Genomic DNA, 26,271 nt, shown 5'->3' with positions numbered 1-26,271 from the left:
TCCAGTCTCAGTCTGTTGAGAAGCTTCGTTGTGTGTGCGCGTGCTTAAGACCCTTTTACGTTCGACATTCGGTAAGTAAAACGGTCTCGCGACGAGTTTTTTTGAAAGATAACAAAAAATCTTCCGCTCGAACTCGTCGGAGAAACGAAAAGGTCGATTCGAAAACTACGTTAATTCATTTATATTCTTACGTTGATTATTTATTTATTATTATTCTATTACTTATACGATACTATGTATTGAAGAATAAATAAAATAATTTTTGTTATTTTTTTTTTTGTTTTAGTAAAAATGGTTAAGAAGAACGGTCTCGAAGAAGGGGCCAGTAGCAGCGTGACGCCTACAGAGTCGACTCCTCTTATAGCCAAAGTGAGTACCCGTTTCATACCCGCGTGAATTAGTTTCTTGTACAATGCGTATACTTATCGTTTCGTCGGATAAAACGGATGTCATACAAATTGATCGTTTAATTCAAGGAATCGATTTTTATAGCACAGTTTTGGTGTGGGTACTTTGATAATCCTAAGGTAAAGAATGTTCTTTTGATATTTTACGACAATGTTTTGCGCCACGTGCTTTAGCATGAGGGTCGGGACTAGTTTTTTATCTTAATTAAAAAAAAAATAGTCTTCAAACAATTATCACATAATGCTTCCAATTTGAATAACACTCAAATCTGTCATCTATTTGTTACAAATTACAAATTGATTTCAAACATAAAAAGTAAATTAACAAAAAATTTCGTTTGTTACATAATGTACATTAACGATTAATAAATTTGTCTTCACGTAGATTACTTACTTTACATAATTATATCAAAATATGTTACACATCAAGGACACTAGAATTCTCATGAGAGTTATATTTATGTACTATAAATTATTGAAACCGGTTTGATAATCTCATATGGCGGGATGATAATCTGTTAAATATATATAGTTGCACAACCATTTTAATGATAGAAAACCATACAAGCTTCGGTGTCTTGTTACAGTATTATTAAACGTCCAAGCGGATTCCTTCAAGGTTCCTTTGAACTTAAAATCAATAATATACCAAAATTTTAACGTACATTAATGATCGAAGGTAAGACTTAGGTAAATATGTGTAACGTATATTTGGATGTAATAATACATTTTTTTACTACTTTGCTTCTATGGAAATAATCCTACAGTTTAGAATCGATCGATTTTGATAGAAACACGATTTTATTGACGTCACAGTAGGATAATTCCCACCTACCCAATTTAGATAATAAGTTTCCTTTCTATGTATGGGTTGTCTGGAAGAAATGGCTAATTAGCCATAAGTCCGCCCATTGTACTTCACTGTCTGTAACTATCTTTATGCTTTGTTTGTAATATATTTGTGGTGTACAATAAAGTATAAAATAAATAAATAAATAATTCCTGGTCAAAATCTGGAGCAGCCCGACTGGGGAAGTAGGTACCTCACAAAAGATCACAGCTAAATAGCACTGCTTTCAAGCATTTTTTGATTCTGTAGGTAAGGTGACCAGAGCTCCTGGGGGTTTAGGGATAGGATCGGCATCGCGCTTGCAATGATTTTGATGTTGGACACCTATGGTATGGTAGTTGTATGAAAAAAAAATCTTGGGGGTAGAACAGGTTACAAGAAGGGGAGTCAATAAAGAAACACGAGTACCACATTTATTTATTTCTATTTGAAATCTAACACAGAGAAACACTAAGAGAAAAAGATTTATATGTTTGTTAAAGTGTCCGATCATTACATTAACAAAATTAATAAATTAAAAGTGAATATTTTTAAAAGTCAATCGTTTCTTTTAAATGCGCTAAAATCTATCTAAATGCATAGAATTCGAGTGTCTGTAATATTAATAATTGTGTTTGCTCGCAAACGAAAAAAAAACCGACTTCAATTACATCGCAGAGTAATACAACGTAGATCGACGAAAAAATAGTAATACTTTGTTCGTATTCCATATAACGCGACATTATAAAATTGTAGAATTATATAATGTTCTACTGTTATTTCTAACATTTTGTTAGCGATTGAAAGCAGAAATTTCATAAAAGGCCCGTCGTCGATTCGCGCGAAGCGCTGACATCGCTTATTACGGCGGGTTTTTTAGTTGAAGCGGATTTATATTGAATTACGGTTTATGTCTTTTTTATTAAAAATATGTAATGTTCATGTTTTCACACAGCTCCGATGCACGACTGGAGTTTACCCCTTCAGATCAACTGTCTAAATACTAAATAGGCACAAAAAGGCTTACTAGTCTAAGAAATATTTATTTATTTATTTACTCTTTATTGTACACCACAATATGCAAATACAAAATAATAATAATACAGACAACTTAAGAATGTGTAGTACAAGAGGCGGTCTTATGGCTAGTTAGCCATTTCTTCCAGACAACCAGAAATATATTATTACTATATCAAATTGTAAATAAATGAATCAATAACGCCATCTATCGGAACCTAATTGCGTTATTAGAAAACGTCTGAACGCCATCTCTAACAAGGTCATTCGTTCAGTAGATTTTACTGTTCAATTTTTTCATTCCGGGGCCTTAAATGAAAATCGATTCTTAAGAAGAAAACTCCAAAAACAGTCAAGTAAATACGCCATATCAGATATAGCTCAAAAAGTTCGAGTCAAATCTCAATTATATTTAAATGGGATCACATGAGAAGCACCACCTATCGATTAAAAAAAGAATCATCGATATCGGTCCACCCAGTAAAATAGTAATGAGATTAATATAACGTTGGTCGACGTAAAATAGCCAAGTAAATACCCAGTATTAGCGAAAACTCAAAAATTAAAAGCTCAAATATATTTATAACGAATAAACTGCTACTCTCTACTCTAGTGGAATATTGTAATTTGATCGATAGTGAACGAAGTAATTTCATTAAATTTTGATAGATGGCGTTGTGGCAAAGTATTGAACATGACCACAGTCGTCTTAACATCGTCATGTAAATACGTGTCATCAAAGATTACTCAAAAATTGCTCATTATATCTCAATCATATTTAAAACGGACGACATGACAAGTATTAGCTTTTGATTTATACAAAAAAGATCAAAATCAGTGTACCCAGTAAAAAGATATAACGTATAATACAACGTAGGGTGACGAAAAAACCGTCAAGTAAATACGCAATATTAGATATAACTCACAAATTACTAATCAAATCTCAATTAAATTTGAATGGGACCACGTGACGAATAGTAGCTTTTAATTTATATAAGAAACGTCAAAATCGGTGCACCCAGTAAAAAGTTATGAGGTATAATACAACGCAAGGTGACGAAAATAATGTCAAGTAAATACGCGTTATCAAAGATTAATCAAAAAATAGTTATCAGATCTCGATAAAATTTATATGTGACCACATGATAAACATCAGCTTTCGATTAAAGTAAAAATTATCAAAATCGATGCACCCAGTAAAAAGTTATTGCGGATTTTCAAGAGTTTCCCTCGATTTCTCTGGGATCCCATCATCAGATCCTGGTTTCCTTATCATGGTACCAAACTAGGGATATCCCCTTACCCAACAATAAAAGAATTATCAAAATCGGTACACCCAGTAGAAAGTTATGCGGTATAATACAACGTAGGTCGACGAAAAAAGCGTCAAGTAAAAACGCATTATTAGATATAATTCGAAAAGTAGTTGTTAGATCTCAAATAAATTTAAATGGGACCAATCGGCACACACCACCTTTCGATTAAAACAAAATTTGTCGAAATCGGTCTACCTGGTCAAAAGTTCTGATGTAACATACATAAAAAAAAAAAAAAAAAAAAAAAAAAATACAGTCGAATTGAGAACCTCCTCCTTTTTTGGAAGTCGGTTAAAAAAACCGCTTTTTACTAAATGGATAACTATGGATGTACTCGGTAAATCTACCAAAATAACATTTTTTACAATTTTTGTCTGTCAGTTTGTTCTGGCTAATCTCTTTCAATGGCTGGACCGATTTCGACGGGACTTTCATTGGCAGATAGCTGATGTAGTTAGGAGTAACAGCCTACTTTTATTTTACAAATTTATTCATTTATAACTGTGCAAACTGAACAACAATTTTTTTATTAAATTCCACGCGGAAGAAGTCGCGGGCACAGTTAGTAATAAAATAAAAATAAACTTTTTCTTTAAGATTTTACTATGAACCTATACCCTCATTTAAATTATTGTAGGTGTAATGTATATACCGTCATTTTCAGTATTTTATAATTATTGTCATTTATGATATTTCACGGATTATTTTAATACTGGACTCTTATGTTAGGACTGAAAGCTTATATTAGGCTTTAAATCGACGAAGCATTTGCGGCAGCGGTCACAGCACTAGCTGTTGCGCAAACTTTTGCGGTTTCGATTCTCGCACATAAGAATCAATTAATCAATAGACAAACATTTATATTGGCCATGTAGATGTTTGTTGTGGTCAGGACGTTTGTGCTTGTGTATTGTGTGATTTCGGACTATCGACACAGAAGAATCCTACTGGGGGCCGTTGAGTGTGCAGCGCTTTATTATATTATATATATTTTATTAAATCTCATTAATCTTCATTAATTTTAGCACCTGTAGTATAATAAAGTAAGAAATTTACTCTTAAAAGTAATTGCTAAAATCTAATATATAAAATTCTCGTGTCACAGTTTTCGTTGCCATACTCCTCCGAAATGGCTTGACCGATTTTGATGAAATTTTTTGTGCTTATCCGGTATCTATGAGAATCGGCCAACATCTATTTTTCATCCCCATAAGTAATAGGGAGGGGGGGATTAAGGGGGTTAATAACATATATGGCAAAACAACGTTTGCGGGGTCAGCTAGTATTTTATAAGAATCTACCGTCAGATTGTGTCTGGCAGTATGAAGTACAAATTTTTTATAATATACCCTACGACATACATAATATCAGCGAATAGAAAATACCTAAAGTTAGTACCATTGTTACGTAATTGTTGCAGCTAATATCTGAAAATTGTCCTTCAACCTTAGCTAGCAGACAAATTTATATTCACTGTACAGACTATTGTGTAAAAATTTCAGCTCAACGGGTTGAAAATATATACTTCAAAAATTGTGTTGCAAGATTCTACCCTAACAAATATACATAATACTTAAATAAATTGCAAGTTATATAAAAGCTTTTAAAATGTGAGCTATTTCAAAATACCCACTACTTTCGTTCGATCGAGTTCTCATTTTATGTCAATCCACAAGTATAGGAAATGTGTTACTGATCAAAATTTAAAACCATATTCTCGTTAACATTTTTATATACATACGAGGACATATACATATATTTATTTATTCAGCGAGTCTGGTGGGAAGCGAAAAACACCATGTTAACGTTGTCTCAATTTTTATTAGCTACATAATCTACATATCTATAGCGTAGGTCTTTTCGACGGAAAATTCCAGAGCGTAAACCTATGTTAATATTTTAATTGAGAACCGAGGACGGTCACTTGGCTGATTAACCTATTTCGTTTCAATGGATATTATTAGGAGAGATTGGCTTCCCATTAAATTTAGTCCAAAACACCTAAAATATAGTAACAATACCTGGTATACCTAAAAAATACTATTTACTCAGCCCTAGTTCGTAGCAACTTGGAGTATGGTAGTGTCGTGTGGAATCCTTATTACGATATCTACTGTAAAAGAATTGAAAAAGTTACGAGGAAAAACTAAAGTATTTTAAACTTCCACCACTTGTGAATCGAAGACGTCTCCACGATCTTGTGTTTCTGCACAAGTTAGTGAATGGTGTCATTGACAGTTCTTACTTATTAAATAAATTAAACTTTCATGCCCCTTCAAGAGCAGCAAGACCATCTTCATTTACTCCATTTGTTGAAAAATTCACCCGGACTCGTCAGGGACGCCATTCACCAATTAACAGGCTGATGATGAGTTATAATTCGCTTTACAAATCGAATTGCAGAAAAAACATTGAAAAAAAGGTAAAACAACCCGATCCTAATGTTTCTATTGACATTTTTTCGAGTAACTTATCAATATTTAAATATATAATAGCTGATGTTTTTTTTTTTTTTTTTTAATTGTATGACATAATCCCTAATGTTTTTTTTTTATTCTCCAATTATTATATATCATTTTTTTTTTAATTTATGTGAATAGATTTTCAATTATCAATTTTAGACTGTACTATTTAGTTTTATAATAACTGTGATTTATTCATTAATGTTAATTTAATTTTACAATCAAATCATATTAAATTGTTTTTCATTTCAACTGTATGGTCAATTGATCGGGACTTTATTTTACTATGTTAGAGTTGTTTTTCAATGTATTTTAATTAATATCGTTTGTTATAACAATCTTTATGTACGTATACGTGCTTAAATTAATAGAATGCGTGTAACACCTATAATTAAGATAACGCTTACCTTTTAAGATACTTTGTTTATGATTATATGTGTCTATTGTCAGTGTCTATCTTGTTGGTGTTAAATAAATAAATAAATAAATAAAATGTTTAGACAAAATTCTAGAACATCAAATATTGAGATCCTAAGCAGGGAATAAATATGTATGAATAATATTGCCCGGATCAAATACTAGACATAACAGATTTATGTTGCTATGTGGTAGGAATAGGGTAATTCTAGAACATTAAATATTTAGATGCTAAAAATGGGATTTGTCAAGATCAAATGCTAGACACAACAACGTTTTGTTATTGAGAAGTCAAGTTTGATGAATCGGTTGACAACATTGTATCCAACGTTGGTGTAAATTTTCCGGAATGTATAAAACATGTATTTATTGTTATAATAATATTAATGTAATTCAGGACAATTGCGTTTACTGAACAGACTGAAAAGTTAGACTGGCAAAATAGTTTTTTTTGCAGTCTGTTCAAAGATTACCAATTCCAATGATTTGATAGCGATGTATTTTAACCTTCGAGAAATAAAATGTAAAATAATACCTTTATATTCGAACTTTGTGAATTAATAGTTTCAATAACTAAAGTATCAATATTTTGTTTGATTTTAATATTTTATTTTGAGTATAATGCGTTTTTATAAACATTAACCTTAAACGATTAACTTAAACTTAAATATTTTACGAATTTTTGCCGACGTGAAGAAGATGAAGTAACTCAGGATGTTTTCGCTATGCAATTTTATGCGCGTATAGTTTTATCAGGACAATAGAAATTTAGTTCTATATATTATAGGTTATAAAAAAAACGTGTAATATTATAACTTGTAACCCATCAAGTTTTATGGGAAAACTGATTTCACAAATTTCGAAGATACTGATAATGAAGTTTGAAATAGCTTATCATAGTACATTTATACAAAATCTGATCTTTGTTTTTAAAGATATACAGAACAAAAACAGTAAATATTATTTTTGTTTACTGTTCAAGTACTCTTGTAGTATAGTATTTATTATAGGTAAGTGATACTAATTAATTTAAATTTAGAATTTATCGTAAGATGGGCCATTTACATTACGTTTGAATTTTAATTTTTTAATATTAAATCTTAACAAATTTTGTTTTAAGTTACTTGAACAATTATTATTTAGTACCAGCTGTACTGTACCCTGCGTGCGTTCCTACGCTTTTTTTTTTGGTCGTACCAACTCAAAAACTTGTGGGCTCATGCACAACACTCCTGAAGATCGTGACATGATCAAATACATAGTTTACGATTCTATAAAGGACATACAGACAAACATTCATTTAAATATATTAAATGAAAGAAAATTACATTGTTACATCCTGTTACAATATAGATGTAGAATAGTTTTTTTAGGTTAATCCGACGACAAACTCAATTTGTGTGGGTTTCGTACTGACATGACTAATTCAAGTTATAAAGAAAACTTTCATTGTTATTTTTATTTATTATTCATTGTTCTTTTACTGTTTTCATTTTATTTTAAAACCATCGCGAATGTAATATACCAGATTATTCCAGAATAATTGAGCAATTCGTACAATGCTACAGCAATTTTACTTTGATATCTGAAAGGGTGTAAAGGTTATACAACCGTACTTATACGTCGGTAGCAATCGTTACTCGTAGTAGGGAACATATCCTCCAACCCGCATTGAAGCAGCGTGGTGGATTAAGCTTTGATCCTTCTCCTAAATGGGGAAAGAGGCCTATGCCCAGTCGTGGGATATTACAGGCTGAAGCGTAACCGTACTCATACAAAATTTTTACAGCTTATATATCTTTAACACATTCTAATAAAATAATATCTAATATTAAACTAATGAATTTTAATGTAAATTAAAAAAAAAATGTATTTTAGTAACTCATGATGTTGATTCTCAATATTAATTTTAACCAACATCCAAAAAAGAGGAGTTTCTCAATTCGATTGGATTTTTGTTGTTTTTTTTTATGTATATCATGTATATGTTACCTCAGAACTGGGTGGACTGTTTTCAATGTTTTTTTTCTTTTTTTTTTTTGTAATCGAAAGGTGGTGCTCGGCACGTGGTCCTATTTAAATTTAATTCAGATCTCACAAGTACTTTTCGAGCTATCTAATAATGCGTTTTTAGTTGATTATTTTTCGTTGACCTTCGTTGTATTATAATAACTTCACTGGGTGTACCGATTTTGATGTTAAATCTTGTTTTATTCGAAAGCTGATGCACGTCTTGTGGTTTCATTTAAATTTGATCGATATCTGAATGAGTAATCTTTGATAGCGCGTATTTACTTTTTTCGTCTACCTACGTTGCATTATTTATCGATGTAATTGAAGTTGTTTTTTTTTTTTCGTTTGGGAGCAACTAAAATTAAGTTACTTAAACGTAAGTAATAGTGTACAATTATAAGTATCTTATGACAGTATACTTAACTTCTGGAATAAATATTTTGTGAAGACGTCTCACTTATCATCTGTTGAAACAGTGTACCATTGTGAATGTAATTTTCAAAGAAATATTTGTTTAACTGATAAGAAATATGTTTATTTAAATAAACAAGTTACGAATATAGGACGATAAACGGTAGATATCTTCGGCTACTTTTGAAAACTTTCAAAAATTAAAAAGTAAATTTTAATAAAAGCGCCGAGATTTCGGCGGCCTTATTAACAAAAAAAATCACGTTTAAAATCGTGTAAGAAAAGTAAACGTAACGTACCTTTATTAAAAATAATATCAAAAGATAAAAATTAAATAATTATCTTTATTAGTACGTTATGGATGAATCGCGAAAACGTTGTCTGGAAAATTCCTGGCCAGGCTGTATTATATTCAGTTAAGTTCAACCAGACTTTTAGTAGGCAACCCTGTGTTATCATATTCGCAATAACACATCACTAATTTTGATGTAAGATTTATTCATTAAAAGTGTGGGTAGTATCTAGAATAACATATATTAATATTAATAAGTTTATACCTGTCAAATACCAAGCGACTAGTTGTGCCAGGAAAATAATAGATAACCCAACTTTCGAATTTTCTACAGGCTTCATACTGTCAGTAGGTATTGAATTAATTCTTTATAGACCAGTGCTTTTAAATCTTTGAAAATGGTAAGAGGTGAAAAAATTATAGTAGGATGAAACCCATTGAAAAAGGAAGAGAATACAATGAAAATGCAGGAAAAAATAAATTACGGGCGATCTGAGGTCGGGAAGTGGTAGGGAGGTGGTAAAACGGTTTACCTCGATCTCCGGCTTACCAAGTCCTATATGGAAAAAAGTTCAATGGGAAAATTGTAGGTACTAAAAAGATCTACAACTTTTTTATTTACACTTTTTTCCATAACCTCAAAATTCATGTGAAAAATTCAAAAAACTGAGTTTTTGGTTTTTATTTTTCTTTTACATGAATTTTTTTTACGAAATTTGGTGAAAACGCCCGTTATTTATTTTTCCTTTCATTTTCGTTGTTATTCTCTTTATTTTACAATGGGTTTCATCGTACTATATATATTTGGTTTCCAAAGATATATCTGCATTGGTCTATTAGTCGTAGGTGCATTTTTTAATTAAAATATTTTTTTTTTTCAATTTTTAATTAAGTATAATTGACCAGGATTTTTCGGGCAACTCTTTCACGATTATTTTTCCAATATACAAAAATAAATATAAAATAATTTCCATCCATTAAACAAATGGATGAAGTTCGTCTTTAGTTCGGATCTCCATAGTAATTTTGTAAAATATATTGTCGGTATGATTATTTTTCCCGGAATACGCTGTGCCGATTTTCGTGAAATAATACAGATATAATTTTTTTTTATGTCACTAGGTCGGCAAACAAGCGTACGGCTCACCTGATGGTAAGCGGTTACCGTAGCTTATAGACGCCTGCAACACCAGATGCATCGCAAGTTCATTGCCGACCCAATCCCCAATCCCCCCAGGAGCTCTGGTCACCTTACTCACCAACAGGAACACAATACTGCTTGAGTACAGTATTATTTAGCTGTGATCTTCTGTAAGGTCGAGGTACTACCCCAGTCGGGCTGCTCCATATTTTGAGCAGGAAATTCCTGCTATGCTCTACCTCAGTTCATAATAGAAAGACACATAGATTTATCATTTGATTATGAATTGATATAAATTTGATTATGATTCCATATGTATACGATATGGAATTTCAAAGGGTAATTAAGTCGCGGTGGAATTCGACGATGATTAAGTCCTTGTAGAATAGAGTAATAAGAATTTCACGAGGAAATAAATCACGTTCAACTAGCAAATGAAAAGCAATGACAACTTTCGATGATTGCCTTGCTTTCGCAGTTTCCTTGCTTTGCAAGATAATCGCTCTGTGTCTGTATCCAGTTATTATTTCAAATTGCAGTACCGTAGTAAGTTGTTCACATAAATGGAGCTCGTTTAGGACGAGAAATACTTAATTGTAACAATTATACCGGTGGTGTTTTTAATGAAATTATTGTTTTTATTTTCGTTCTGTATTTTCTTTTAAATGAAAACAAAGGTAGGTAAAAATACTTAAAAATACATAATATGTACTACAATAGTATAACCTTTATTACAATAAATCTTACAATGAATATTAATCCTGATCTTATTTCAGTTTTACTTACCCATTTGTTCCTTATTGTTGATACATCACGAAGAATACGCAACGAAATAGAACTTACAAAACTAATTATTTCAATTAATACATCAAATGAAAAATAGACACATTAATAGAATTGTAGTGATTTTTTGTTGAATTAAAGTATTCTTTTAAGTTAATTCTGGCATCGTTATAATTTTCACCACAAAGCACCCACCAAGCCACCAAGACATATTGTCACATTGTATTTGTCACAAATGAATACTAAACCTGTGACTATTAAATTATTAAACAAGAATCGTTGCATGTCTTAAGAAGACACGTTCAAAGGAGGCATTATTAGTATTAAGTAATTTAAGAATTTCTTTGAAGAAAGACAGCTTTACTAGTTAAGCTATACTTTTGACTTGGACAGTAATTGAAGTTTTATGGAAGACACTACACCTGTCCCGTATGTCCTTAACTATGGGTAATTTTTAGGGTACCGCATAGAAATTAATAGTTTTTACATACGGAAATTAGTTAATATGCACTATTAGTTAGTTGAGATTTGAACATTTTAATGCGCATATACCTTTAGATAGCCTATCACTTCAGCCTATCGCAGTCCACTGCTGGACTACACAAGCTCGCGCCAAAAATAGTATGAAATCATGTGTGTTGCCCATAGTCGCCACGCTGGGCAGGCGGGTTGGTGACCGCAGCGCTGGCTTTGTCGCACCGAAGATGCTGCTGCCCGTCTTCGGCCTGTGTATTCTGTGTATTTCAAAGCCAACAGTTGGATGGTTATCCCGCCTTCGGTCGGCTTTTTAAGTTCCAAGGTTGTAGTGGAACTGTGTTATCCCTTAGTCGCCTCTTACGACACCCATGGAAAGAGAGGGGGTAGCTATATTCTATACTGCTGTAACCACACAGCTAGGTACCTAAAATATAATGTAACAGAAATAAGTAAATAGGCCTTATTATAACTTTTGATGAAAAATGATTAAATATGTTTTATTTAGTATCATAGAAGATTTCTATAAAAAAAAAAATTGAAAATATTATTGCAATAATTAATTTGAATTGACCATAACCTGTGTCATGCTTTAGCTTGAAGATGGCAGTAATGAAAGCGGTCCAGGCGACAAGAGTGACAACGGCGGTGGACTCTCGATGAAGCAGACAGCATTCCTGATCGCTGGTGAGATGGCTGGTAGCGGTGTTCTGGCGCTTCCACGGGCTCTCGTTAAAACTGGTAAGGAAACTTAAAATAAAAATGAATTGCTAATTGCTCAGCGCTAAAACTCGAGAAACGATGTACAAATTCCAGCTGAATATTTTTCTAGTCTTCTAATACTATGCAACAAATATTGCGTAGAAATTGGAAAATTTCGAAAAACGTAACGATTTTAATATCGGAAACTTTTTGGTTGAGTGATATTATTGTGTTTTATCTTTTTTTATATTGCTGTAATACAGTTTACTTCCAAAAAAAAAAGGTTATTAAAAGATCATGTGTCACTCCGACGGAGAGCACAACGTCTGTCGTGTGAGCTAGTACCTAAGATAGTAAATATAGTTAAAAAAGTGTGTGTGTTATGTACGCACGTCAGAAGTTATACTTCATTAGCTTGCTAACTTCACGTTGCTATCTTCTTCGTCGACTAGCTAGCTTCAGTCGGTTTTTTGCGACGGCGTGCGCGCATCGTAAAAATCTCATCATTTTTCAAAAGAAGTATAACTTCACAAACTATGATTTGTGATGGTCACTCGATACAAAAGCTGTTTTTGATTTCCTTAGTAGACCAGTAACATAGGTCCGTTAAGAAGACACGGCCCGGACACTAGTCACAAAGGGTATTGTGCTCCGGGTGCGAGTTAAGCTCGCTACGTCACTGCTTCTTACTGGATCTAAAGTTAACGTCTGTTTTATCTTTTAAGATGAACATCTTTCAATAGAAATCGATACTCTCAATATGACAATGATAATAAAAATGTCTTTTTGTTAAAATTATTAGCAATGCGAAATGTAAAAATATTATACAAAATACTACTCGTATTAACAGCATCGCTTATACTTAAATTAACTATATTATATTAATTGTTGCTATTTAAACTCTTTATTGTTCTTAGAAAAGATACAATACTAATGCTTATAATTAAGCATACAATAAATTAAATATCGCTTTCGTGCTATATTTTTGTTTGCTAAAAAAAACAACAATTTTTTATTTATTTTCTCTCTGTAACTGAAAATAACATGTATTGATATAAATTATACAAGAATAGACTTACGTTATCTATATAAATAAAAATGTTGCTAAGCGCATAACTCGAGAGTGGCTCGACCTATTCGGCTAATTTATTCCTAAAGGTCCACCCACGGAAGAGTTTATTGCAAAAAAAAATTGTTACTATTAACTTTTGACATAACTAAGTCTGTACGGACAGCTAGTAACCAATAAATATTTTAAAGTAACATTTTAACGCCATGCTATTTATATTTAATACGCTTCAGCCTTTAATATACCACGGCTGAGAATAGGCCTCTTTCCCATTTTGGAAAAGGATCAGAGCTTAATCCACCATGCTACTAATGCGGGCTGTGCGGATATATTCCCTACTATGAGTAACGATCGCTATCAGGTGTACATGACAGCAACCGGGACCAACGGTTAACGTGCTTTCCGAGGCACGGTGTATTTTGTTGTATAATAAAAACGTATAATAAAATAATATAAACGTGTATATCTGTATATAAATTGAGATACTGATAAAAATATCATATATCACGCTTACATTATTTTTTTTATATATCTATTAACTTTTATAACAGTATCCATCAAGCTTAGAAGTAATGTTATATATGTTACAAAACGTGCTTAAATATTTATTGCTAATAAAGTTATTTCATTTCATTTCTCTTGCGAATTTAGTTTTCACCAGCGAATTGTTTTGTTATAACTGTTTTATGCGAATTAATTAATTTCTAAACTATGCTGCTAAGAACTAATCAAACTACTAACTATAATTTTTTTAACCGACTTCACAAAAAGGAGGAGATTACTCAATTCGACCGTATATATATATATATATATACATATACATTAAAAAACATATATATATATATATATATGTTTTTTAATATATGTTCGGGGATAATGTCATCATTTATGAACCGATTTTGATAATTCTTTTTTTGTTGGAAAGAAGATATTCCAGGTGTGGTACCCATGATAAGGAAACTAGGATCTGATGATGGGATCTCAGAGAAATCGAGGGAAACCCTTGAAAATCCGCATAACTTTTTACTGGGTGTACCGATTTTGATGATTTTTAATTTAATCGGAAGCTGACGTTTATCATGTGGTCACATTTATTGAGAAAGAAGAAAAGAAGAAGAGAAGAAATTTCATCGAGATCTGATTACAATTTTTGGAGTAATCTTTGATAATGCGTATGTACTTGGCTATTTTTTTCGTCTACCTACGTTGTACTATTTGTCGATATAATGAAGTCGGTTTTTTTCGTTTGACAGCAAACACAATTATTAATTATTAAAGGTGTATTATAAGCGTAACAATTAAAGTGTACTATTATTTTCATGGTATATCACACATGTATTAAAGTTTCAAAAATTGTTGTAAATACACATTTTAAATTACATCCTCTCCATGGGAACCTTTTTTGTTATAAAAATTACATGTCACTAAGTTAGGAACTCAATCACCAAGTATCATTTCAAATTAAATTAGCCATTTCAGTGTGAAGTGTTCTTTATAATGGATACAGAATTATGAACATACGAATATGAATAGCTTCTCAATAACCTTCCTAATTATCCTCAATTGTATTGAATGAGTTCTGTTACGGAATTATTATAAAATTAAATTTCTACCAATTTTCTACTACAATCGTGTCAAGAAAAAAAAACTTCTTAATGACTTACCGTTTTATTAAATCGTTTATCTCATAAAGACGTCATAATTGTGTTCTAATGATTTTTCGATGTTGAAAAGTTAATATATTACATCAAAACTAGTTTGTTTAATAGTTATAGCTTAGCGACCATTTTGTCATAACTAGAATAGATACGGACTCTGAACAGATACTGATGTTACCTTACAAATGTTTTAACATCCAACTAACATTTAATTTATTAAGATATAAATAAAATAACTAGAAGCCTATCACAAGATATTAAAAAAATGATCCACGATAAAGTTATTTTGTTTATTAGTTATTTTTTGTGTCAGTCATCTGTAATTGGCCTTAAGCTTTTTATAAAAGCCTTAGCAGGTGTAGGCGATATTACTTAAGTTCAAATATGACAAGCGATAAAATGTTACGCAATGTTTTTTTAACTTTGTTTTGTATTACCATACATTAAAACCGTTAAAAATTAATAAAAATTGAATTTCGAAACTGAACCGAAATGACCACGATTCTGTTATCTTCTATCAAACTATTTTTGTCCTCTTCCACGTATCGTGTCAAAACGAGATGGAAATATAGCCGAACCTGTTTGACATGTAGTTATGTTAATGAGCCGGACTATCAACTTCTCTGCCTTCGATTTTTAGAGTTGTTGATTTAATAAATTAATAAAAACAATAAAATAACGCCTAACTTATAATATTATTTAAAAAAAAAGTTTTATGAAATAAAATTACTCAAATATATATGTGATGGTATAACAGAATTAAGCTAAAACAAATTAATTACAACACTTTATTGGATGTTTTTGTGTTGATAAAAAATATACCTACAATCAAAATTAATGAATATTTTAATTAATGAATGAAAATTAATGAATATTTTATAACTTTTTCCCACAGCATAATTTCGATGAACGAATAACAAATAGATGTAGGTAGGTGTACTTGTTTTCTTCCATAACTAAAATAGATCATTAATTTAGACACCGCAAAACCACAGTCATGTACTTAATATACAAATAATTTAACGAACTTGTAGAAAGAAATACAATTTAAACTTCAGTTAAGTAATAATTTTAGTTTGAAACAAATAAATGATTTTATTCGTCACAAAATTCGATCAAGACATTTTAGTGAACTTACAAGCTTATATGTAAGTTTGTAGCTTTAACGGTCACTTTCACAATCCCTTTACGCTCCGTATAAGTAACAGTATATTTTATTAACCGACTTAAAAAAAGGAGTTACTCTATTTGCCCGTATATATATATATATATATATATATATATATATATATATATATTAATGTATGTTCGGAGATAACTTCGTCGCTTATAAATCGATTTTGATAATTCTTTTTTTGTTGGAAAGGAGATATCCCAGGTGTGGTACCATGATAAGGAAACCAGGATCTGATTATGGGATCCCAAAGAAATCGAGGAAAACCCTTTAAAATCCGCATAACTTTTTACTGGGTGTACCAATTTTGATGATTTTTAATTTAATCGAAAGTCGATGTTTATCTTGTAGTCACATTTAAATTTCATCGAGATCTGATAACAATTTTTGGAGTAATATTTGATGATGTGCATTTACTTGACTATTTTTTCGTCTGCCTACGTTGTATTACTTGTCGATGTAATTGAAGTCGGTTTTTTTCGTTTTCCAGTAAACACAATTATTCATAAATTGATTATTATACGCTTAGTCTAGAAATACTGATATTAACTAGAAATTAATAACACTAGAAGTAATAAATAACTGGCTGTTTGTTATGCAAAGATGCGTTTCGTACGACATCTCCTTGCGATTGGTATTTATTGTGATTTTTTTCTCACTAACTCGCATAAAAACTCTAAGCTCTCCCTTACAACATTTTAATAAATTATGCGACGTGCTGTGGTTACACCAACTGCTTGATGCGCTAGCGACATCATACAAGTCATACAATAATGATTGCGAATACAATGTAGATTATAAATGTAAGTGGTTTAGTTTCAAACATACGTTTATCTTTAACCGAAAATGTACATTATTATAGGTTGGGTTGGTGTCCCCATCATAATCCTGATGTGCGCCATCGCAGCCTTCAGTGGAAAGCGTCTTGGCGACTGCTGGACCATCCTTGAAAGCCGTAACCCCGATTTGAGGACCAGGAAGAGGAACCCGTATGCTATTATTGCTGAACAATCACTGGGAAACATGTGGAGGTATGAAATTTACACATGTTGTATTTAAGTATCATCTAAGTATTGTCTATTTTTTAAGACTGTGAAGTTTTATGTTCTTATTTTTTTTTTATTGTGAAGAACTCAAATTTTTGAAAGCAATTAAACTAACCAGTACCCACTTTTGATAATAGTTTCTAGCCAGCGGTAGCGTTTATATTCTTAAACTATGCACACAAACAGAAAATTTGAATCTAAGTGTATTTTCGTACATTTGTCATGACAATAACAAATATGCCGTAGGCCAATAAATAGGCAGTAGCGTCTTCGGTGCGACAAAGCCAGCCCTGCGGTCACTAACCCGCCTGCCCAGCGTGGACTATGGGCAAAACACAATCATGAGTTCACGCCATTTTTGGCGTGAACTTGTGGAGGCCTATGTCCAGAACGGGACTGCGAAAAGCTGTTGTGATGTGATGATGATAACACTGATATAATTTAGCAAAACATAAGATCTTACTCAACTGCGTGTTTAAATTTAGGTGTGGGAAGTCAGGATTTTTTTTCTTTGGACAAGCAGTGTACTTAAAATTTTAAGATCTTTTTTCCGTTGCATCCCTGTAGCTTGAATCCTATTCCAGTCCCTGCATTTTGAAAAAAAACTTACCAACAAAAAGTTTAAAAAAATGTATAAAGAAAATTACCTATACGCTCTCAATGTTCACCGACCACTGCTCAAACACGACGAATTATTCTTCATAGTTAGCAATGATGTCACTGTTCATATTATTTTGATTAAAAATAGAATTATCTATAGGTACAGATAAATAAAATTGAAGTCTCTGTTTGTAATATTAAAATAACCACTTTTTACTAAATGCATATGAATGTATACACGGTACATATACGAAAATTGCATTTTTTACAATTTTTGTCTGTCTGTCTGTCTGTTTGATCCGCCTCATTTCTGAAACGGCTAGACCGATTTTGACGGGACTTTCACTGGTAGATAGCTGATGTAGTAAGGAGTAACATAGGCGACTTGTTCAGAAATGTATTTATGTTATACCTTTGCGAACTGAACATTAACTTTTTTGTTAAATTCCACGGGCACGAAGTCGCGGGCACAGCTAGTTTTTAATAAAAATAATACCAACAGTGTTTAAACGAGAACAAACTTCTTTTGTGCATGCAGGATCTAAAAAGGTTAATGTACTTTTTTTATAATTTTAGATCCAATCACTTCCAAAAAAAGTAATAATAATAAAAAATGTAAAACTAATATTTACTCCTATGGATGAGTCTTTTTTAGAATTAGTAAAATTATTATTATACTAACGACAAAGCATTAAATGAATTAAAAAATATATTAGTGATAAAAATGTATAAGAACAGTAAGGGCAAAATAAAATAAAAATACATAATGTAGATACCTGAAATTTTGACAAATTATACGAAATTGTTATAAATAAAAAATAAAATAAAACACTTTTCATTTACATTCATTAAAATTATTTTACTTAACGGAGTTATTATTTAACACTAGTTCCTGACCGTCTGAAAAAAAATGTCGTTTTTAACCGACTTCCAAAAAAGGAGGAGGTTCTCAATTCGACTGTATATTTTTTTTATGTATGTTACATCAGAACTTTTGCCCGTGTGGACCGATTTCGACAATTTTTTTTTTATCGATAGGTGGTGTGTGCCAATTGGTCCCATTTAAACTACACCCACTACTTTTCGAGTTATATCTAATAATGCGTTTTTACTTGATGCTTTTTTTCGTCGACCTACGTTGTATTATACCGCATAACCTTCTATTGGATGTACTGATTTTAATAATTCTTTCTTTTGTTGGAAAGGAGATATCCCTAGTTTAGTATCATGATAAGGAAACCAGGATCTGATGATGGGATCCCAGAGAAATCGAGGGAAACTCTTGAAAATCCGCAATAACTTTTTACTGGGTGTACCGATTTTAATAATTTTTAATTTAATCGAAAGCTGATGTTTGTCATGTGGTCGCATATAAATTTTATTGAGATCTGATAACTACTTTTTAAGTAATCTTTGATAACGCGTAGTTACTTGACTATTTTTTCGTCGATCTACGTTGTATTACTCGATGTAATTGAAGTCGGTTTTTTTTCGTTTGCGAGCAAACACAATTATATAATAACAAAAGTCAAGTTAACATTTTAAACATGTTATATCAATATGAATACATTATATTAACACTCGTTTGTCTAGTTTTTACAATGTTTCATTTAACAGACAGAGACACGGATTAGCATGTAAATGTTTAAAGAAATTCAGTATATCGGAATATTAAAAAGGTCAATACGCTAAAAATATTATACGCTTATTATTTATGCGGATTAAGTACTGTACGATATTACGGACGTCACTTTTGGGAATTTAAAAGAGCAACTACGACTTAAATGAATAAATAAATGCATTCCGCCAACCTGCATAAAAGCAGCGTGGTGGATTAAGTTATAGAGGTTATATGCCCAGCAATGGGATGGCTGAAGCTGAAGGCTGAAGCGAGCGAAATGCATCGAATACACACACATGATCGTCTATCCCTAGGGTAGAAAAGTTAATGCCCGTGTTTAAGGTTACAGACCTACCTACTTTTTTGTAAGTAACGTACATACATTGTTTTCATCAAGGAAATCGAATTTCGTAATAAAAATTGTCCAGTGTCCTAACTCATGGCATGGACTTACATCGTCCATGTGTCGTTCAAATAAATTCAGTAGGTTAGATACAAAGTACGGGTTGTACTTTAGTGCCGAGTTGTGAAATATCTCAAAGACTTGTTTAAAAGAATACGTACAAAGAGTTACGGTATCAAAAGAATTTTCGTATAATTTAAGATCAACCATTTTTTACTAGTTCACCTTGAGGTAATCGTACAATTTTGTGTCATATACCTACACCACAAACTTATCATAATTATATTATGATATCCTCAGTGACTAGACAGAAACAGCGCTTTTATTGTTTTAAGATCAAAATCCATTTATATATACACTAGCTGACCTCGCAAACGTTGTTTTGCCATATATGTTATAACCCCCTTAATCCCCCCCTTATAATTTAGGGGTATGAAAAATAACTTTTGGGCGATCCACAAACCTACCTTTGCACACAAAATTTCATAAAAATCGGTCCAGCCGTTTCGGAGGAGAATGGTAACTAACGACTTGGGGCTTGGTAAAAAGGTGAAAATTTTGGGTTGTATATAGTTTTCAATGCCAAATCATAATAAAATAAAGATAATACCAAAAACATTATAAAAAATATTTTGGGGTGGGCCACACTTATAAGTTAGTTTAAAAAATAGTTTACGACCGATTTTCAGACCTACCAAATGTGCACAGTCATTTTCATAAGAATTGGTCAAGCCGTTTCGTAGGAGTTTCGCGCACTGTGACACGAGAATTTTATATATTAGATTTAAACTTTAAAAATCTTTCACTCACCGCTTACTCTCTAAAGTTTTGACTACCCGCAATAGTTTTGTTTTGCTGTAAAGTAGGATAAAACTTATGACAATATAGAAGAATATTTAACCGATAAAAAGTCATTGATTTTTCTTAGATTCCAATGATTTTCTGTGTTTTTTGTTTACGATGATTTTTAACGCTTAAAAGCTTAAACGTAGAAACAATTCTCGCTAACGAGTCTCGCAATTACTATTACTGATCAATATTTTATATCCTTAGCGTGGCCGTGTCATTGGCTATGATAGTCACCCAGTTCGGCGTGGCTGTGGTATACTTACTGCTGGCTGCTCAGATCATTGAACAGATCTTCCTGTCCCTCATACCAACAGTCTCCATTTGCATCTGGTACCTGGTTGTCGTTGGCGCAATGACACCACTGATGCTTTTCGGCACCCCTAGAGACTTCTCGTGAGTATCCTTTGATCTTTAGACTAAACAAATATTTTTATCAGTCAGTACATTTGTGTTTGAGACCTTAACCCTGGTATTACTTTTACTTAATAAGTTGAATACATGTTATGCACGATATTGTACAAAAGTTACAACCCATACCATTACCATTTGAAACAATACCGTGGTACCACTGAAATAATACCGTGTACCATTGAGTACCATTTGAAACAATACCGTGGGAATCGATGTGCAATATGTATGTATATATTGAGCATCTAATATATGTAACATTTCTGTAATAAGTACAGCCAGATTCTGGAATAAAAACCCGACGGCTGCCGTTGTCAGCTGATTTTAACGTGGCTTTATAAAACGAAACGAAAAATTAATAGCTTTATTATATACCTCTAATTTCTTTTTTACTCTTACAGTTTCCTGGGCGTAATTGCATTCTTATCAACATTAGTGGCTTGCATCCTGTACTTCATCCAGATGATGAACGATATCCGACCATTCGGCGTTTTCCGTTGGGGTATTCATGGGTTCAAGGACTTCTTCCTCGCTTTCGGCATCATAATGTTCGCCTTCGGAGGCGCGACCACCTTCCCAACCATTCAGAATGACATGGCGGACAAGTCGAAGTTCAACAAGAGCGTACAGTACGGTTTTCTTGGTAAGTAACAACAAAATACAATCTACGTTATTATATTTAACACTAACAATTAATGAAATAATAGCATATTACTGAGACAATTTCATACATGGTTTTTACAGTGTTTTGATCGGAATTTTTCCCAAGCTATAATAATATTTGTTCAATAGTTTTTATTGAAACAAAAACAGAAGAAAAAAAAAGGTTAAACTTAAAACTTAAAAGGTAAAAAATTTGGAAAAATATGTCAACGATAAATGTGTATTGTGCTAGTTTTATATTATTTAGGCAATTATTTGTCTTGTTGTTGGAGTTTTTGCGTCTGTGGCTTCCGATGTTTGATGTGATGCGTTATTTATTTATAACCTACACCATAAGTTACTAACGGGGGCGGTACCTCCTCCAAGTGGGCGCTGTAGCTTTTAGTGGGGGTGGTAGCCAGTCCAAAAGCAAATAGGGGGCAGTAAATACTTTTAAAATACATCTATTTTGATTAAAAAAATGTTTTGTTTAGCCGGCTAAGATTTTTGTTTAATTAATATATGTAGACTAGCTGACTCGGCAAACGTTGTCTTGCCGCTAAACGCTATTTAAAAATAGGGGTTAGTGGTAGAAGGGTGAAAATTTAGGGTTATATGTATTTTTCAACGGCAAATCATAATAAAATAAAAAATAAATAATTTATCCAAAAATTAAAAAAAAAAATTGGTGTGGACTACCCTTACCATTTAGGTGGATGAAAAATAGATGTTGTTCGATTCTCAGAACTACCCAATATGCACATAAAAATTTCACGAGAATCGGTCAAGCCGTTTCGGAGGAGTTTAACTACATACACCGCGACACGAGAATTTTATGTATTAGTTATATGATGTTCACAGATCATCGAAAAATTCCTTTGAATAAAAATGCAAAGAAGAATCGATGAAATGGCTAAAGACGTTAAATTATCATTATCTGATTACTTGACTTCCAAATTTTCCATTCAACTCAGTGAATCAACTTGCCAAATAACGAAGCACTACTCTTGGCTTACGTCCGATTCATAAAAAAGAAAAAATTTGTCAAGAGTTATTATTAGAAAAAATATTGGAAACTGATACAAAGGGAGGATCCATTTATAATACGCACGTCGTTTTTTCAAGAGAAAGAAATTCCTATTCAAATATTTTGCCAGTTGCTACAGATGGTGCTCCAGTAATGACGGGGTATGATAAGGTTTTAATTTCGTAGCAAATGTACTTGCTGTTCATTGTGTTATTCATCGTCAGCACTTACGCTTCAGCCTGTAATATCCCACTACTGGGCATAGGCCTCTTTTCCCACGTAGGAGAAGGATCAGAGCTTAATCCACCACGCTGCTCCAATGCGGGTTGGCGGATATATTCCCCACTATGAGTAACGATCGCTATCAGGTGTACATGATAACAACCGGGACCGACGGCTTAACGTGCTCTCCGAGGCACGGCTCCGAGGCAATCTTAATGAACGTCTCCAGGCGTCGCTTATTAGAGCAGTGTACAAGATGAGAAGCAATTCATTAAATGACAGATTATTTGGACAACTTTGTAGTCAAAGTGATGAAGACTATAATCGCTTTCTGTTGTACACAGAAGTATGATGGTTCTCGAAAGGCCTTTGTCTGAATTGCTTTTCCAATCCATTTGACTCAGTACGAGACTTCGCTTAATTGACAAAGCTTTTTAAAATATTCAATGACGTTAAAGTTGAATTTGCGCTTCGTGCTGATTTTACACAGCGATTCCAGAATATTTAAATATGAATATACCAAACTGGGTTTTTAGCCCTTTTGAAAATGCAAATATAGCAGAATCATCAAATTTAGAAGAAGAAGAACTCATAAGTAATGAATTAAAAGTAAAATTCAGGAATGGATACCAAGGATTTCTGGCTTTTAAAATTAATGCGCTCACCCTGAATTGTGGGTGTGTACAAAAAAATTTAAAAGCATTTCGTTCATAATATTTGGCTCAGTATGGGTTTAGTGCAGTAGCTAATTTACTGTCTAAGAACAGGAAAAGGCTACAGATCAGTGAGTGTGGTGATTTGCGACTGATGATAATTATTAATCATCTTGTCTTATCCTTTGTGCAATGTCACAATGCGCGGTGCTCAGGCATTTTGTATTGTCTTGCATTTGTTAGTTAAGTTCTAATTTTGTTCATAACACTTTATATGGTATTTTTCTGAATTAGGTAAATGTTTTTATCATAACATGTTATTAATTTTTGATTTGCGATTATTATTAGATACTTATATAGAATACTTATATAGAATTATATAGACATATAAAATTGGTACAATTCACTATTATTAAGAACGGGGTGTGGGAATTTTCTTTCTCCGAAAAGGGGCGGTAGTCTATAAAAGTTTGGGAACCTATGACCTATGCCAAACTGTTTGAATTTTTTCAGCTATTCTGGCTCTGTACCTTCCAATTGCAATTGCTGGATACGCGGTATATGGAGAGTCAGTCGGTTCCAACTTCATCACATCTTTGTCAGCCACACCGCTGACCCTTGTCGGCAACGTGCTGATGGCGATCCATCTTGTCACCGCTTTCATTATCCTCATCAATCCCGTCTGCCAGGAGTTGGAAGAGCTATACGGTATTTCTAGAGGTATGTAAATTAATTGATTAAAGCCGGGGAAAAAAAACGATTTTATTAGTCACTGACTGTACAATCTTAAACAAGATTTATTCTTGTTTAAAAGTGAATGGTTTGTGATCGTTTTATGACTATACTAACAAATCTACCCTGCAGTACAAGTAGTATCTTCAAGCACGCTGGGTAAGTGCAATGCGTGCATGTAATCCTCCCTCGTTTATTTATCCTCACGATCTATGTTTTGCATAATTGCAACTTGTACTTATGTACAATACATATATTACTGGCACTTATTACTAACATTTGGCACTGTTTGCAAACTAGTTCACATTCCCTCTTTTTATTATACAACACTAAAAAATACACACTTAATATAATGACATTGTTTCAGATGCGATTGGATACCGCACACTGATCCGTCTCTCCATCATGTTGGGCATACTCTTCATCGGCGAGAGTATCCCCCGCTTCTACACGATCTTGGCACTCGTCGGAGGAACGACAATTGCGCTGCTCACTTTCGTACTACCCTCATACTGCTATTTGAGCCTCGTGAACCAAACACCGCCTGAGGGACAAGCGCCTACGTATGTAATCTGTTTAACTATTTGTACATACATAGGTACCAAATAATGACCTTTGTAGACTCAGGAAAATACTATGTAAAAACATCCAGACCTCATCTGATAAATGTCTATGTACAAATATATTAGAACAAAATACATGCATGCATGCATGACGTTAATTTTGTTTTCTGGTGTGCCTTAATAAAGAAAATATAATTCTAAACGATAAACAAAGATTTATAAATAAGTATAGACAAAAACATAGATGAGTAAATATTTTGATGAATACAAGTATAAATACGTGAAAACATGTGATCGATTGTGAAAAAGATAATAAGAATCTGCAGCTTTTATTACGCTCTTTTAGTGACAGAGTTTAAGTACCGTTTTTTGTATAGTCACAATTATACCTATCGTTAAAGGTTTTGAATTTGCTCATTTGATAATCACAGATTATGAAAACTTTTCAAGAGTTTATTAGTCTTCCGGACAAAGAGTTTCATTTAAAATTTGAAGATTAATGTGGCAAGTAGCATAACTTATTTAACAATACTTTTTTTTATATAGAAGAAGGAAAAGAACATATATCACGTCAGTGCCTCCTTTTTTAACCTTTAAATTAATTAAAACTATTATAGTATATTTAGTTCCAAACATAAAATAGCTTTGAGATAGACAGGTGAACGACCGTACGACGTACGGAAATAGGTATTAGTCGGAACTTTAATTATGATTTTTTACATACATGACCGATTACCTATATCTAAATATTATTATCGTATTTAGGTACTCGTATTAGGTAAAATATTATTTTAATATTTCCAGTGAAGTTGCTGGATGGGTGAAGTTGGTCTGCTGGGAGATAATCGTAATAGGAGCTGTTGGAGGCGTTTGTGCTACTTACAGCGCTATCAGCGCTATCTTCAGTACATCTCAAGCAACGCCGTGCTACTTGCGGTAGAGCGCCATCTATTTGATGAAGCGGTAATCATAGAGAAACTTGCAGCTAATTTTCTTTAAAATTACGTATTTTAAATAATTTGATTATTTGTCAGAAATTAAATACTTCTGCAATAATCAAATATTGAACTTATTAATATTGCTCATATTTGTGTAATATGAGCAATAATTTTTTATTTGCGTATTTTTTTTAAATTGTATTTGCAATTTAGCTAGGCTTATAGTTACACTTATATAGTTAATATAATTAAAAACATTTTAGTTACTTTTTAGTGTATAACTGTACGTTATACGTTTTTTAAATGTAACTAATGTTTTTTATTTTTGTCTTAAAACAGTTTTTTATAAAGTTTAGAGGTAAGATTTATGTTTTCTTTTCTAATATACGATAATTTCTCAAA

General features: G+C 32.3%; 1 protein-coding gene across 1 annotated transcript; it reads left to right on the top strand.

Annotated features, from left to right (window-relative positions):
* LOC123668478 (amino acid transporter AVT1D-like) lies at positions 1 to 26,271 on the top strand. The gene is made up of 9 exons (XM_045602208.1): positions 1 to 71; positions 287 to 369; positions 12,159 to 12,303; positions 17,028 to 17,196; positions 20,889 to 21,077; positions 21,494 to 21,735; positions 24,150 to 24,356; positions 24,736 to 24,931; positions 25,736 to 26,271. The coding sequence occupies exons 2-9, from the start codon at positions 292 to 294 to the stop codon at positions 25,869 to 25,871; spliced, it is 1,362 nt and encodes a 453-aa protein (XP_045458164.1). The 5' UTR covers positions 1 to 71; positions 287 to 291; the 3' UTR covers positions 25,872 to 26,271.

This window comes from Melitaea cinxia, chromosome Z (assembly GCF_905220565.1).
Source record: "Melitaea cinxia chromosome Z, ilMelCinx1.1, whole genome shotgun sequence".
NCBI classification, from domain to species: Eukaryota; Metazoa; Arthropoda; class Insecta; order Lepidoptera; family Nymphalidae; genus Melitaea; species Melitaea cinxia.
The sequence above is the reverse complement of the archived record's forward strand: the minus strand, read 5'-3'. Positions and strand labels throughout refer to the sequence as shown.